The sequence below is a fragment of the Salvelinus fontinalis genome, chromosome 16, assembly GCF_029448725.1.
Source record: "Salvelinus fontinalis isolate EN_2023a chromosome 16, ASM2944872v1, whole genome shotgun sequence".
In the NCBI taxonomy this organism is placed as follows: Eukaryota; Metazoa; Chordata; class Actinopteri; order Salmoniformes; family Salmonidae; genus Salvelinus; species Salvelinus fontinalis.
In genome coordinates, this window is record NC_074680.1 from 27,224,384 (window position 1) to 27,239,339 (window position 14,956).

General features: G+C 41.8%; 1 protein-coding gene across 1 annotated transcript; it reads left to right on the top strand.

Annotated features, from left to right (window-relative positions):
* The first annotated feature begins 1,172 nt into the window (after positions 1-1,172).
* Positions 1,173-14,450, top strand: LOC129812911 (ectonucleoside triphosphate diphosphohydrolase 5-like). Its single transcript, XM_055864885.1, has 13 exons — positions 1,173-2,025; positions 2,500-2,579; positions 2,888-3,031; positions 4,910-4,985; positions 5,586-5,621; positions 8,988-9,076; positions 9,175-9,254; positions 10,044-10,105; positions 10,294-10,395; positions 11,180-11,323; positions 11,536-11,592; positions 12,657-12,772; positions 12,874-14,450. The coding sequence occupies exons 1-13, from the start codon at positions 1,731-1,733 to the stop codon at positions 12,955-12,957; spliced, it is 1,365 nt and encodes a 454-aa protein (XP_055720860.1). The 5' UTR covers positions 1,173-1,730; the 3' UTR covers positions 12,958-14,450.
* Positions 14,451-14,956: the final 506 nt, after the last annotated feature.

Below are 14,956 nucleotides of genomic sequence, written 5' to 3' on the forward strand. Positions count from 1 at the left end.
TTTAATAATGAGATAAAACAGCTGCATTGGACCTTTAAATTGACACAAAGTCAATGAGAGGTCCTGCACATGCATGCTTTGATTGGGGAAATGGACCATAATGGTGAACCACAGGATTGGAAAAAAGTAGCCACAGTATTTAGACAAAAAGGAAGGAGGAAAGAAAGTGCAATATTTTTAGTCCAAATTACAGTGTTAGAACAGTGCGCTGTGCAGCGGAGTGTCCTGGGATTGGAATGGCATGCTAGTGCCAAGCCCCATCCTTTCCTCATGCCCTCTCTGTGGACCTTCTCTCTGCCCTTCTCAAGTCCTGCTGCAGGACCGCTGGCCGCCCCCATTCCGGCTTAATCACACCCCCTCAGCTGAGCTGGGTGACACATGCCACCACAGTTTGTGCTTCACTCACCCTGTGTGTGACTGTGTGGTGAACCTGTTAGCAGGAGCAGAGTTGGGTGATACCAGTTCAGCAAGTCTGCAGTCTCTAGAAATATACAAATTCTACCTGTTTCAGCCCTGTCTTTGTTTACTGTTGCTGCAGCTTCTCATGGGGACTGAGTGAAGGAAATCCCACTCTGGTGCAAAGCTAAGTTCATATGAGGTCTCTGAGTTAGCAGGGCCTCTTTGCTGAGCTGCAGAAGTACATTGTTATTGCCTCCCTCCCTCCTAGAAACCAGAAACTCTGAACATTACAGTACATTAGAATATTTTTGCTGATAGACTTGTTAGACACCTTGCCAACCACCCAGCTAAAACTGAAAACAGCTACTCATGCTTTTCATGGTTTCGCCTGTGAAACGTGCCTTTAAATATTCTTTCCTAGGAAAGCTTGTGGTTAGCACAGGGATGAGTGGGAGTGAGATTATTGCTTTCCTTCTTTCAGCATTTATGCCAGTTGGAGTGCAAGTTGCATCAGCACATCTCTTGTGAAAGGTTGGTTGGGTTTAAAGGTCTGCAGCATATGTTTTTATGTGGTAATTTTCACACATGTCATTATTGGTTCGGAATGTGATACACACAAAAAAATGACTTGTACATATCCAGAGAAAGGTGTATTGCCTGTCTTGCCTTGGGCTGTCAGGTTACTACCAACTTACCTGACAGCCCAAGTCAAGACGGGAAATACAAGAAATTAAGACGAATATGAGTAATAGGCTACTTGTGCAGGGAAGGAAATGTAGTAATCGACAAGCTTGCCTGTAAGTCTTAATTAAATACACCAATAAAATGTAAAATGTATTTTAAGACAATTGCTTCAAATTTCTACAAGCCAGTCATTTTGATGTCTTGATATATCCTCTTTCTTCACTTAGGGGGATTTTTGGCTCCAGTTTGCCCACGAAAGATGAAGAGAGAGAAAAATAATTGCTGCTGGTAAGCAGATAGTCAGTATCCAGCTCTTTCAGAAGAGGGACTCTTGAAGGAACATAGATGGAACGCAACAGGATTGGTGGATGACCTGTCATGGTGTGGCCCAGCGCCAAGACCTTATGTCTTTATATACTGTTAACAGATGACCAGACAGTCCTGAATGTGCGTTGCTACCCACACTGTCTCTGCCTCTCCGGTTGTCTCATCACCTCTGCAAGCTGCTGCCACTGCATTTTGTGCTGCTCCTCTGAAGAAGACTATCTTGAATAAGGCACAGTTTGACTCTTACTGTATATCCATAGAGGAAAGTGTTATAGATTTTACAAAAGCATCAGTGTTTCTTTGGGTGTAAAAAAAAAAAGATGGCTCTTCAGATGCTTCTCCTGACAGTAATGTCCATGTCGGTTCTGGCTTGGAACTTCCAAGCGGAGGCAACCTACCATCCCCGCCAGACAGTCCACCACGAACACTCTGCTAACATGGAAAACCTCCTGCCCGAAAACCTCCTGCTCGAAGTCGTGCCCAAAGTCTTGCCTGAGGTCTTGCTTGAGGTCTCCCATCCTGTCAACCTCAGCCGCACTTTCTATGGGATCATGTTCGATGCTGGGAGCACAGGCACCCGGATCCACATCTACACATTTATCCAGAAAGACCCAGGTGAGTGTTTTCTCTCTCTTTTTCTGTGCATCTCATTCAGTATCTCTCAGCCTTAGCTTAGTCCCAGGAGCCAATAGGGGTTTACATTCAGCTGTCTCCCAGAGAGTATATGTTTGATGTTGGGTCATTCGCTCTGTGGTGTAAAGACGAACATGTGCCGTCAGCATGGGGAGAGAGCAATCATGGGCAAGACCGAACCAAGAGACAGCTGAGTTGTAGTTTTAATCATCTGTTAGTGTGGCCGAAATCCCTAAAAACGAACCTCTAATAATGGACTTTGATATGCTGTTTTTGTATTTACTTTACTTGAAACATCAGTGATTGTAAAGCCTAGCAATGGAGTGATTGAGGCAACAAAGCAAATTTCAAAGCACACATTAATACAGAAGAGTTCTGTTATTTCACACATTTCATATATTTATATCTTGTTTGAAAATTGAATGCATTCTCCCCATCTACTTTTTGTCTTTTTAGTTGAGCTGCCAGTTCTGGACAATGAGATGTATCATGCGGTGAAGCCTGGTCTGTCTGCCTATAAAGATAAGCCTGAAGAGGTATGTATCATGTCTATCATTTTCTCATTTAGGCTTTGCGATGTAGACCATGTAATTACATGAAATGATTCTGCTGAAGCTGTCACTAAGTCTGATCTTTATTGTCTTGGGATCTACATCTTAAAAACCAGACGATGTGAAGTCCTATGTGGACAAACATAACCCTTTAATCAACTGAATACGTTAATGCCGGTATATACTTCATTCACTGTTGAAATATCTATATCAGCCCTTTTGGTCACGGCTGTGATTTGAGTGTGTTCCAGTGGAGACCCTGCTCATCTGTTAATGCCTTTTATCCCATTCAGGGTGGGAACACGATCAGAGCACTGCTGAAGGTGGCCAAGAAGACGGTGCCAGAGGATGAGTGGAAGCAGACCCCGGTGGTCCTGAAAGCCACAGCCGGGCTCCGCCTCCTGCCCGAGGAGAAGGCTAATGCTCTGCTGGATGAGGTGAGGCACGTTTTCTCTCCCCTCAGTTAGTTTGGCACAGGGATGACCCGTCCTGCCAAGGATCGGGACATGAAACTGCTAAGTGCTTACAAGTGTTCTTGAAAAACTGTGGGGGAAAGTCTACCCACTTCGAGGTGGCAATCACTGTGCAAAAAACTGCTGTTTTGGGGTTGTCTGGAGTAGTGGAATATGTCATTTGAATTATTAAATTAGTGCTGCTACTCTAGCCATGCTTGTGGTTTTGCATTCTGTCATTCTCAGACAAATGTGCCTTGGTTTCTCTAATGATTGCCTCGCCTGGTTCACCAACTACTTCTCTGATAGAGTTCAGTGTGTCAAATCGGAGGGTCTGTTGTCCGGGCCTCTGGCAGTCTCTATGGGGGTGCCACAGGGTTCAATTCTTGGACCGACTCTCTTCTCTGTTTACATCAATGATGTCGCTCTTGCTGCTGGTGATTCTCTGATCCACCTCTACGCAGACGACACTATTCTGTATACTTCTGGCCCTTCTTTTGACACTGTGTTAACAACCCTCCAGGCGAGCTTCAATGCCATACAACTCTCCTTCCGTGGCCTCCAACTGCTCTTAAATACAAGTAAAACCAAATGCATGCTCTTCAACCGATCGCTGCCTGCTCCTGCCCGCCTGTCCAACATCACTACTTTGGACGGCTCTGACTTAGAATATGTGGACAACTACAAATACCTAGGTGTCTGGTTAGACTGTAAACTCTCCTTCCAGACCCACATCAAACATCTCCAATCCAAAGTCAAATCTAGAATTGGCTTCCTATTCCGCAACAAAGCATCCTTTACTCATGCTGCCAAACATACCCTTGTAAAACTGACCATCCTACCAATCCTCGACTTCGTTGATGTCATTTACAAAATAGCCTCCAAAACCCTACTCAATAAATTGGATGCAGTCTATCACAGTGCCATCCGTTTTGTCACCAAAGCCCCATATACTACCCACCACTGCGACCTGTACACTCTCGTTGGCTGGCCCTCGCTTCATACTCGTCGCCAAACCCATTGGTTCCAGGTCATCTACAAGACCCTGCTAGGTAAAGTCCCCCCTTATCTCAGCTCGCTGGTCACCATAGCAGCACCTACCCGTAGCACGCGCTCCAGCAGGTATATCTCTCTAGTCACCCCCAAAACCAATTCTTCCTTTGGACGCCTCTCCTTCCAGTTCTCTGCTGCCAATGACTGGAACGAACTACAAAAATCTCTGAAACTGGAAACACCTATCTCCCTCACTAGCTTTAAGCACCAGCTGTCAGAGCAGCTCATAGATTACTGCACCTGTACATAACCCATCTACAATTTAGCCCAAACAACTACCTCTTTACCTACTGTATTTATTTATTAATTTATTTTGCTCCTTTGCACCCCATTATTTCTGTCTCTACTTTGCACTTTCTTCCAATGCAAACCAACCATTCCAGTGTTTTTTTTAGTTTTTATTTTACTTGCTGTGTTGTACTCACTTCGCCTCCATGGCCTTTTTATATTTTTATTTATTTATACATATATCTGTTTGCCTTCACCTCCCTTATCTCACCTCACTTGCTCACATTGTATATAGACTTATTTTTTTATCTTTTTCACTGTATTATATGTTTGTTTTTACTCCATGTGTAACTATGTGTTGTTGTATGTGTCGAACTGCTTTGCTTTATCTTGGCCAGGTCGCAATTGTAAATGAGAACGTGTTCTCAATTTGCCTACCTGGTTAAATAAAGGTTAAATAAATAAAAATAAAAAAATAACAATTCCTGAGTCTTGAGATAAGTATCTATTTTTATTTTCTTATTGTCTTTATTCAGCATGATCTTTATTAATATGCACTGTCATCATAAATTGTCTCCGTAGGTTCGGGAAGTCTTTGACGAGTCCCCCTTCTTTGTACCGAACAACAGTGTCTCCATAATGAATGGAACAAATGAAGGTATGTCACTTTGTTGGTGCCACAAACATTTGTCTTTCATTTTCTTTTATGGCACTGTGGTATTGTGGGTATGTTGATAAAGAGGAAAACTGTAGAAATTGCTTAGATTAGCTAAACGCTGCAGTATTGTCAAACCAGGTGGTTGGTATCTCCCAACACTGTCCTCGTAACATGTGTTTATAAGAGCTCTATCGCTACCTCATAGAGCAATTAAATAACCTTGTCTGGGTTGTCCTTCCCACACTCAATATTAAGTGATCCTCCACATCACTCATTAAGACACCCGCACCAACTTCTGTTTCATCAGATGTGCAATTCATTAGCCTCACTTTATGAGAGCCATAACATGAGCTCTGAGACAGTAGTAATGACCTGGGTTGGTCTATCCATGTCAGACAAATATTGCTAATGTAACAGCTGCTAAATGAATGAAAACTAGTATAACCTCCAATATCTTAACTGACACTCTGAACTGCATGTGTTCAAATGGCAATATGTATCAGTAACTTCCAACAACACGATTACAAAGGCAACAATTGCATATGATTTGGCTCGAGTGAATGTTTTACTCATACACTCTCCATCTACTCTCTCTTGTAGGAGTCCTGGCCTGGGTAACAGTGAACTTTTTGACAGGTAAGACATTGCTCATGTTTTGTTAAGGTGGTGTTAATGGTCAGGGGGGTCATTTCTGAGGTTTAAACACTGTACACAGTTGCAGAGCAGTGAAAGTCTCCTGTCTGACTGTCTTGAATGTTGGCCACCATCTGGTCACGATGGGATGCAAAATTCCCTCACTTTTTACACAGAGTTAGTGTAACATTTATTTTAAAACCTATCCTATGCCCAAAATGATAGCCGCCGTGTTAAACAAATCTTTGTCTTGATGACAGCTTTGCACACTCTTGGCATTCTCTCAACCAGCTTCATGAGGTAGTCACCTGGAATGCATTTTAATTAACAGGTGTGCCTTGTTAAAAGTACATTTGTGGAATTTCTTTCCTTCTTAATGCGTTTGAGCCAATCGGTTGTGTTGTGACAAGGTATGGATGGTATACAGAAGATAGCACTATTTGGTAAAAGACCAAGTCCATATTATGGCAAGACCAGCTCAAATAAGCAAAGAGAAACGACAGTACATCATTACTTTAAGACATGGTCAGTCAATGCGGAAAATTTCAAGAACTTTGAAAGTTTGCAGTGACAAAAACCATCAAGCGCTATAATGAAACTTGCGCTTATGAGGACCGCCACAGGAAAGGAAGACTCAGAGTTACCTCTGCTGCAGAGGATAAGTTCATTAGAGTTTCCAGCGTCAGAAATTGCAGCCCAAATACATTTTTCACAGAGTTAAAGTAACAGACACATCTCAACATCAACTGTTCAGAGGTGACTGCGTGAATCAGGCCTTCATGGTCGAATTGCTGCAAAGAAACCACTACTAAAGGACACCAACAAAAAGAACAGACTTGCTTGGGCCAAGAAACACGAGCAATGGACATTAGACCAGTGTAAATCTGTCTTTTGGTCTGATGAGTCCAAATTTGAGATTTTTGGTTCCAACCGTCGTGTCTTTGTGAGACACAGAGTAGGTGAACGGATGATCTCCGCATGTGTGGTTCCCACAATGAAGCATGGTGGAGGAGGTGTGATGGTTCGTTGCTGGTGACACTGTCTTTATTTATTTAGAATTCAAGGCACACTTAACCATCATGGCTACCACAGCATACTGCAGTGACACGCCATCCCATCTGGTTTGCGCTTAGTGGGACTATAATTTGTTTTTCAACAGGACAATGACCCAACACACCTCCAGGCTGTGTAAGGGCTATTTGATCAAGAAGGAGAGTGATGGAGTGCTGCATCAGATGACCTGGCCTCCACAATCACCCGACTTTAACCCAATTGAGATGGTTTGTGAGGAGTTGGACTGCAGAGGGAAGGAAAAGCAGCCAACAAGTGCTCAGCATATGTGGGAACTACTACAAGACTGTTGGAAAAGCATTCCAGGTGATGCTGGTTGAGAGAATGCCAAGAGTGCGCAAAGCTGTCAAGGCAAAAGGTGGCTACTTTGAAGAATCTCAAATATAAAAAAAGAACACTTTTTTGGTTACTACGTGATTCCATATGTGTTATTTTATAGTTTTCATGTGTTCACTATTTTTCTACAATGTAGAAAATCATAAAAATAAAGAAAAACCCTTGAATGAGTAGGTGTGTCCAAACTTTTGACTGGTACTGTATACAGTTGAAGTCGGAAGTTGACATACACTTAGGTTGGAGTCATTAAAACTAGTTTTCAACCACACCACACATTTCTTGTTAACAAACTATAGTTTTTGCAGGTCGGTTAGGACATCTACTTTGTGCATGACACAAGTAATGTTTCCAACAATTTTTTACAGACAGATTATTTCACTTATAATTCACTGTATCACAATTCCAGTGGGTCAGAAGTTTACATACACTAAGTTGACTGTGTCTTTAAACAGCTTGGAAAATTCCAGAAAATTATGTAATGGCTTTAGAAGCTTCTGTTAGGCTAATTGACATAATTTGAGTCAATTGGAGGTGTACCTGTGGATGTATTTCAAGGCCTACCTTCAAACTCAGTGCCTCTTTGCTTGACATAATGGGAAAATCAAAAGAAATCAGCCAAGACCTCAGAGAAAACATTCTAGACCTTCACAAGTATGGTTCATCCTTGGGAGCAATTTCTAAATGCCTGAAGGTACCATGTTCATCTGTACAAACAATAGGACGCAAGTATAAACACCATGGGACCACACAACCGTCATACCGCTCAGGAAGGAGATGCGTTCTGGCCCCTAGAGATTAGCGTATTTGGTGCGAAAAGTGCAAATCAATCCCAGAACAACAGCAAAGGACCTTGTACAAGGTACAAAAGTATCTATATCCGCAGTAAGACGAGTCCTATATCGACATAACCTGAAAGGCCGCTCAGCAAGGAAGAAGCCAGACTACGGTTTGCAACTACACATGGGGACAAAGATGGTACTTTTTGGAGAACTGTCCTCTGGTCTGATGAAACAAAAATATAACTGTTTTGCCATAATGACCATCGTTATGTTTAGAGGAAAAATGGGGATGCTTGCAAGCTGAAGAACACCATCCCAACCGTGAAGCACGGGGGTGGCAGCATCATGTTGTGGGGGTGCTTTGCTGCAGGAGGGTCTGGTGCACTTCACCAAATAGATGGCATCATGAGGAGGAAAATTATGTGGATATATTGAAGCAACATCTCAAGACATTTGTCCGGAAGTTAAAGCTTGGTCGCAAATGGGTCTTCCAAATGGACAATGGCTTAAGGCAAAATGGCTTAAGGACAACAAAGTCAAGGTATTAGAGTGGCCATCACAAAGCCCTGCCTCAATCCCATAGAAAATTTGTGGGCAGAACTGAAAAAGCGTGTGCGAGCAAGGATGCCTACAAACCTGACTCAGTTACACCAGCTCTGTCAGGAGGAATGGGCCAAAATTCACCCAACTTATTGTGGGAAGCTCGTGGAAGGCTACCCGAAACGTTTGACCCAAGTTAAACAATTTAAAGGCAATGCTACCAAATACTAATTGAGTGTATGTAAACTTCTGATCCACTGGGAATGTGATGAAAGAAATAAAAGCTGAAATAAATCATTCTCTATGCTATTATTCACATTCTTAAAATAAAGGGGTGATCCTAACTGACCTAAGACAGGGAATATTTACTACGATTTAAATGTCAGGAATTGTGGAAAACTGAGTTTAAATGTATTTGGCTATGGTGTATGTAAACCTCCGACTTCAACTGTATCTATTAGAATGCCTGTCTTTGTCTCAAGCGGGTGGTTGGAAAATGAATGAATTCTAAATGCAGTATGTGGTCAATGTACAGTACCTGTATGTTCTACTTTCTGTTTATAATGTTGATGATGAATAGCATCCTGTCTATAGTGTTCTATTTCCAATTCTATGTGTTTGACTTTCCATCTGTTTGCTTTAGGTCACTTGTATGCCAAAACCAGGAAGACAGTGGGGATCCTGGACTTGGGTGGAGGATCTACCCAGATCACTTTCCTTCCAAAATCAAAGGTAAATGTTTAACTGAACTCCACTGATGTTTTATGAAGATTTAGATAACCATTGCTATTTAATTAGACATTACTCAACCCCTCTCTCTGTACCCATAGAAAACAGTTTTCACTGCCCCAGCCAGTTACATTGCCAACATCAACATGTTCAACCACACTCTACAACTCTATACTCACAGGTGGGTAAACAAGCATTGGTGCAGAATTTATAGTACAGATCTTCATTTTGTAGGAAATTAATCATGCTGTAACAGGAAATGTGAATTATTATGTGGATTATAGTTCATGGAAATATTTGTAGGGGTTGATACATTTTTCGTAAAGGAAAATCAAGTCGGAAATTTCAAAGTGGAAATTACAAACTTCAGAAGCCTTTTTAAAACTCAAACACACTACAAGTTGTACATTTTCCTTTTGCCCCCAGAACAGCCTCAATTTGTTGGAGCATGGACTCTACAAGGTGTCAAGCGTTCCACAGGGATGCTGGCCCATGTTGACTCCAACATGTTGACACTGTTGTGTCAAGTTGGCGGGATGCCATTTGGGTGGACCATTCTTGATACACACAGGAAACTGTTGAGCGTGATAAACCCAGCAACGTTGCGGTTCTTGACACACCGTTGCGCCTGGCACCTACCATACCCCGTTCAAAGGCACTTAAATATTTTGTCTTGACCATTCACCCTCTTAATGGCACACATACACAATCCGTGCCTCAATTGTCTCAAAGCTTAAAAATCCTTCTTTAACCTGTCTCCTCCCCTTCATCTACACTGATTGAAGTGGATTTAACAAGTGACATCAATAAGGGATCATAGCTTTCACCTGGAATCACCTACGTCATGGAAAGAGCACATGTTCTTAATGTTTTGTATACTCATTGTATATCATGGCATGCAATGAAAATAGCATACTCACAATACCTTGGCATTGTCATGAATGTATTCTGAATATCTGTCCTCATTCAGCTACCTTGGAAATGGACTTGTAGCCGCTCGATTGGCAACTCTTGGGGCTTTGGGGGCTGATGGTAATTTGAATTGTCATACAGTATTTGCTTAGCTATTCAAGCTAGGCAACTGCAGTCATCTGTTCAGGCTGGATAAATACATTTGTATAATGCTGCAAGACACACTAGATTTCTATAAATCAGACACACTATTTAACTGTCATCCTCGTTGGGGACAATGCAATAACCAATCTGGTTTACTCTTTCAGGTCTGGATTGGAAAGTTTTCACAAGTTCCTGTCTACCCAAGAAATTCAGAGAGGACTGGACTTTTGGTGGAATCACCTACAAAGTTAGTGGAATTCCTGACGGTAAGCACAAGATTAAACATACACTTTTGATAATATTACATTTTTTATAATCCTCGAAACTAGAAATAAATTATTCAGTCTCAGAGCGCAATGTTAGAGTTTAGTTCAGTCTGAGTTGAGAACATTTTCCCACTGGACAGTGCAGAATGCATGTTTTGTCATTCTTTCTCTTTGCATGCAGACTTTAAACAGTTATAATAGAGCAAGCCTTGTGTTTAAATGAAAGGAAAATTGTGAGTTAACTCCGTAAATAATGCAACACTCCCATACCACGGTCATGTAGACAAAAGATACTGGGTTAGTCCCTGAGCTGTAATTTTTTCTGTGTAAGGAGAGGCTTGATGTTGACCGCTTACAATTATGTGGTAAAAATAGATAACCCAACAGGCGTGTGCTAGTCTTGTCAGCACTTGGTTTCCCCGGTTGTAACCAACAAACCAATCCCAGGGTGCTGTGAAAGTATCCTTTTGGGGTTTTTCTAGTGTAGAGTCCTGGAGAGCCCATAGCCTCAACCCCATTTTGACATCATAAAGAGGCTCCGGGTTCTCCCAGTGCATTGCACCACAAGCATGCAGCAAACTCAGTTATTTTACTCTCATTTAAAAATAAACCTTTTATTGTTGGTGCCAATTTAAAATTATTCGGACTTGTTAACAATTGACTTGAGTTATGTTGTCATGAAGCTGACGTAACTCTATACTTTTATGATACTTGCCTTGAAGATTCAGTAGAGTTTGTGATAGATACTAATGATTATTTTGATGTTATCTGTGTGTGTCTCCAGGCTATGCAGGTTACAAGCTGTGTTACTATGAGGTGATGAGGGTGGTGAAAGGCATCGTGCACCAGCCGTTTGAGGTGAAGGGCAGCAGCATCTTCTATGCCTTCTCCTACTACTTCGACAGAGCTGTGGAGTCAGGCCTCATCGGTGAGTAGACAGACCAGATACAAAACCACCATTCAGAAAGCATCCAGTTAAACCCCATAATGATATGAAAGGATTAAAGTAAAAAAATGAATAAAATGTTTAGTTATTTTCTCCTCATATACATTTAACTGTAGTTTTTAGGATTTGCTTAGAAAACTGAAATGACAGCTGTTGTTGCAGATGAGAATAAGTATAAATGTTTTGTTTTCCAGATGGCAGTCGCGGTGGTATGGTAGAAGTCAGGGATTTCAAGAAGAGAGCCAAAGAAGGTGAGTGCTAGGCTTTTCCCCTCAGAAACATGGTGACTATATTGATGCAGTACACAGTGTACAAACAAGAAATGTTGGTGCTTATTTGCATGTTAGACTCAACAATCTCACGGGCCTTACAAAACATCAGTTCCTCACCACAAAATCCTGCTGTAAAAATACACGCTGTTCTACCTTACACAAACACTCAACCTTGTTTGTGCCCAAACATCTTGGCACTACTGTAACCTAACCTGGAACATTGGCACTTTCGTCTGCCATTTCCAATATAACCAAGGACCATCAGATGAAATGTCTGATTCATAACTGTTCTCAGAGCATTAACAAATATGTTGATATTTGACATACACATTGACATTTAGCTACTTAACACATTTACAGTAATCTGATGTGGAAAGTGCTCTGGCACGTTAGATTGACATATAGCCTGGGTAAATCTGTTAGAGCGCGTGGCACAATAAATGCCTGTGCTAGATTTTCAGCTAGCAGGAACAAGTTGGTGTGTTATGTAAAGTCTGTTTGCATTGCGAAAACAGTCATATGGCCTTGATGAACACGTCAGGCGTTGGGCAGGTTGGCAGGCAGTTGACCTGGGCAGCTGTGAGCTCGCTCTCTCGTACCTGACAGCCACACAACACCAACCTGACCTGGGGGCTGAGCCTGAGACACACTGTGTACAGCTAGTCTGTTGGCTCTGCCACCGATCCCCAGAATCACCAACATGTGCAGACCCTCAGCACTTGACTCTTCTCACACCCCCTTTCTCAGTCAGCTAAACAAACAAAATAAACCAAACAAGATGACCAGCTTTCTATTATGTGGTGTACAGGTTAGAGGTTGTCTGCTGCTTGACCCCACATGAGACATGATACAAGATGTCTCAAAATATGCCCACGCGTGCTGTCGTCATAAAACTCAGCATTAGCAGGACAGAACTATGTTACTGTTAAGTAAATTCTTGTTAAATATCCACCAAATAAGGTGAATACATAATATTTATATCACAGTGCTCTCTGCCCTTTGTGATTTGTTGTTAATGTAGTGCCTACCTGATTTGTTTTCAGTGTGCAACAAGATGACCAAGTACCGTCCCATCAGTCCCTTCCTCTGCATGGATATGACATATATCACCTGCCTGTTGAAGGAGGGCTTTGGCTTCAAGGACAACACAATGCTGCAGGTGAGACAGGAACAGGTCACTGGGCACAAAGGTAGGGGACAGGCACCAAGACGTTAATAAGTCAAAACTTAACAAACATTGTTTTTTGTTCTGCTCCACAGCTCGCCAAGAAGGTGAACAACGTTGAGACAAGTTGGGCCTTGGGAGCCACATTTGATCACTTTAACAACCTCAACATCCACTAAGGGCAGCTATCCTAACTGTCTGCAGGCACTGAGAGGGACAGCCTGTTACTTGGGGCATCTCCTCTGCCACCGACCCCTGACTAGCCCCTCCCTCCTGCTCAGCAGCACTGCCACGCTCCTCCAGCCTACCCCTCCCCTCCCTCCCTCAATCTCCTGCAAATAATCCAAGAACTGTTGACAAAGAAATCACTATATTTTTTACAAGGACAGCTATTTCTACTGTATGTTTAACCCATAATTAGTGAGATGACTTTATTTTTGCAAAGCAAGCGTTTACATTTTCGCTTCCTTAGGGCTGTCTGACCTGAAATGCAGTCTTATTTGGCTACCTTTGAGTGTGTCGAGTATTTAAAAGCAATGCGACTAGTAAGGTATTTAGAGAACTTTGGTCATGGAGTGCACTGTAAAGTACAGTGGAATATTTGAAAAAATTGGTTGCAGGAATGACAGTGGGGATCCTGGACTTGGGTGGAGATCCAAAAGGTAAATGTTAAACTGCAACTCATTCTATCTGGAAATGTGTTTCCAGTACATTCTACTGTAGGACAAGTGAATAAGACATTTTCCCTCACAAGGCTTATAACAATAGATGGTTGAAATGACTTAGCCAAAGCTTTCCCCCTCATACTTTGCACAGAACACTTTAACTGCAGATACTGTATTGGAGATCTGTTGCTTGGATGTTGTCTACAGAGTTGTACATATCCATCCATGTTAAAGGGAGGTGTCCAATTTGAAACAACTCAGGAGGCAAGTAAAGCTCAGAGGGGGGAGACGATAGTGTTCTCACTGAGTAAGTCTTGCATTTGATACACGAATACTATTGTATGTATGGTGTTAATGTTTAAAAGTGCTGCCTTGGTAGATGTGTGGCCTTGCGTAGGATGGCCAGTTGTGTTGAATCAGAGTGAGTGACTTGTGTTTCTGACTGTTGGTGAACTCTGTGTTATTTGTGTTGTCTACGGTGGCGCACTAAATTATCATTGTTCGATCAACCGTGTACAGGACCTTCAGAGGTTTAGCTTGTTGCTGTATTCAGCAACCAGTCAATGTTATTATTAGAGCGTCTAAGCATGTCAGGTATATCAAAGACCTTCAACCCATTAATCTTTCATTTGTAGGGATATAGCTCTTGGTGCAAGACACACATAATGCTTAATACTGTTTGTAATTTTCTTGTTAACTGTACAAATATTTAAAATGCTGTTGCAATCTGTACAAAATTAAACTTTGCTGTATTACTGCTCCTCGTGCAATCATAGCCGATATATGTCCAGTAGCAAACATGTCCAATAACTACTGCTGTATATAACACTACAAAGTAAACCTGTATTAGTAAAATACTTACCAGCAACTGCTTTGACTTTGCAGATGAAAACTTTCTTTCTGCTGCATAATGTTCACTATGTTTTAAGGTGAACTGTGACAGATCATGTCAATATTTTATGAAAACCTGGTGCAAGTAAAATGTGTGTATACATTATACATGTATGTTTCAATAAAATATTAAAAGTGTATTTGATGTATTTGTTCTCCCTAACATGTTCAGTCTTTAAACAGCCCAATATACAGTGTACAAAACATTAAGAACACCTTCCTAATATTGAGTTGAACACCCCTTTTGCCCCTAGAACAGCCTCAATTCATCAGGACTTTGTGTTGAAATGGGCCAGCATCCCTGTTGAACAATGTTGACTCCAATGCGTCCCACAGTTGTGTCAAGTTGACTGGATGTCCTTTGGGTGGTGGACCGTTCTTAAATTCCCAATCTGGCCCTCAAACCATCATGGTCACCTAATAATCCCCAGTTTACAATTGGCTCATTCATCCCCCTCCTCTCCCCTGTAACTATTCCCCAGGTCGTTGCTGCAAATGAGAACGTGTTCTCAGTCAACTTACCTGGTAAAATAACAGTAAAATAAAAATAAATAAAAATAAATAAAATACACACAGGAAACACCCAGCAGTTCTTGACACAAACCAGTGCGTCCGGCACCTA

What these genes read in the sequence shown, in the direction of transcription:
- LOC129812911 (XM_055864885.1), top strand. Translation starts at nt 1,731, where the DNA reads ATGGCTCTTCAGATGCTTCTCCTGACAGTAATGTCCATGTCGGTTCTG. An exon ending in CTTTCCTTCCAAAATCAAAG is followed by an intron (nt 9,077 to 9,174) that starts GTAAATGTTTAA and finishes CTGTACCCATAG; the next exon opens with AAAACAGTTTTCACTGCCCC. An exon ending in CTACAACTCTATACTCACAG is followed by an intron (nt 9,255 to 10,043) that starts GTGGGTAAACAA and finishes GTCCTCATTCAG; the next exon opens with CTACCTTGGAAATGGACTTG.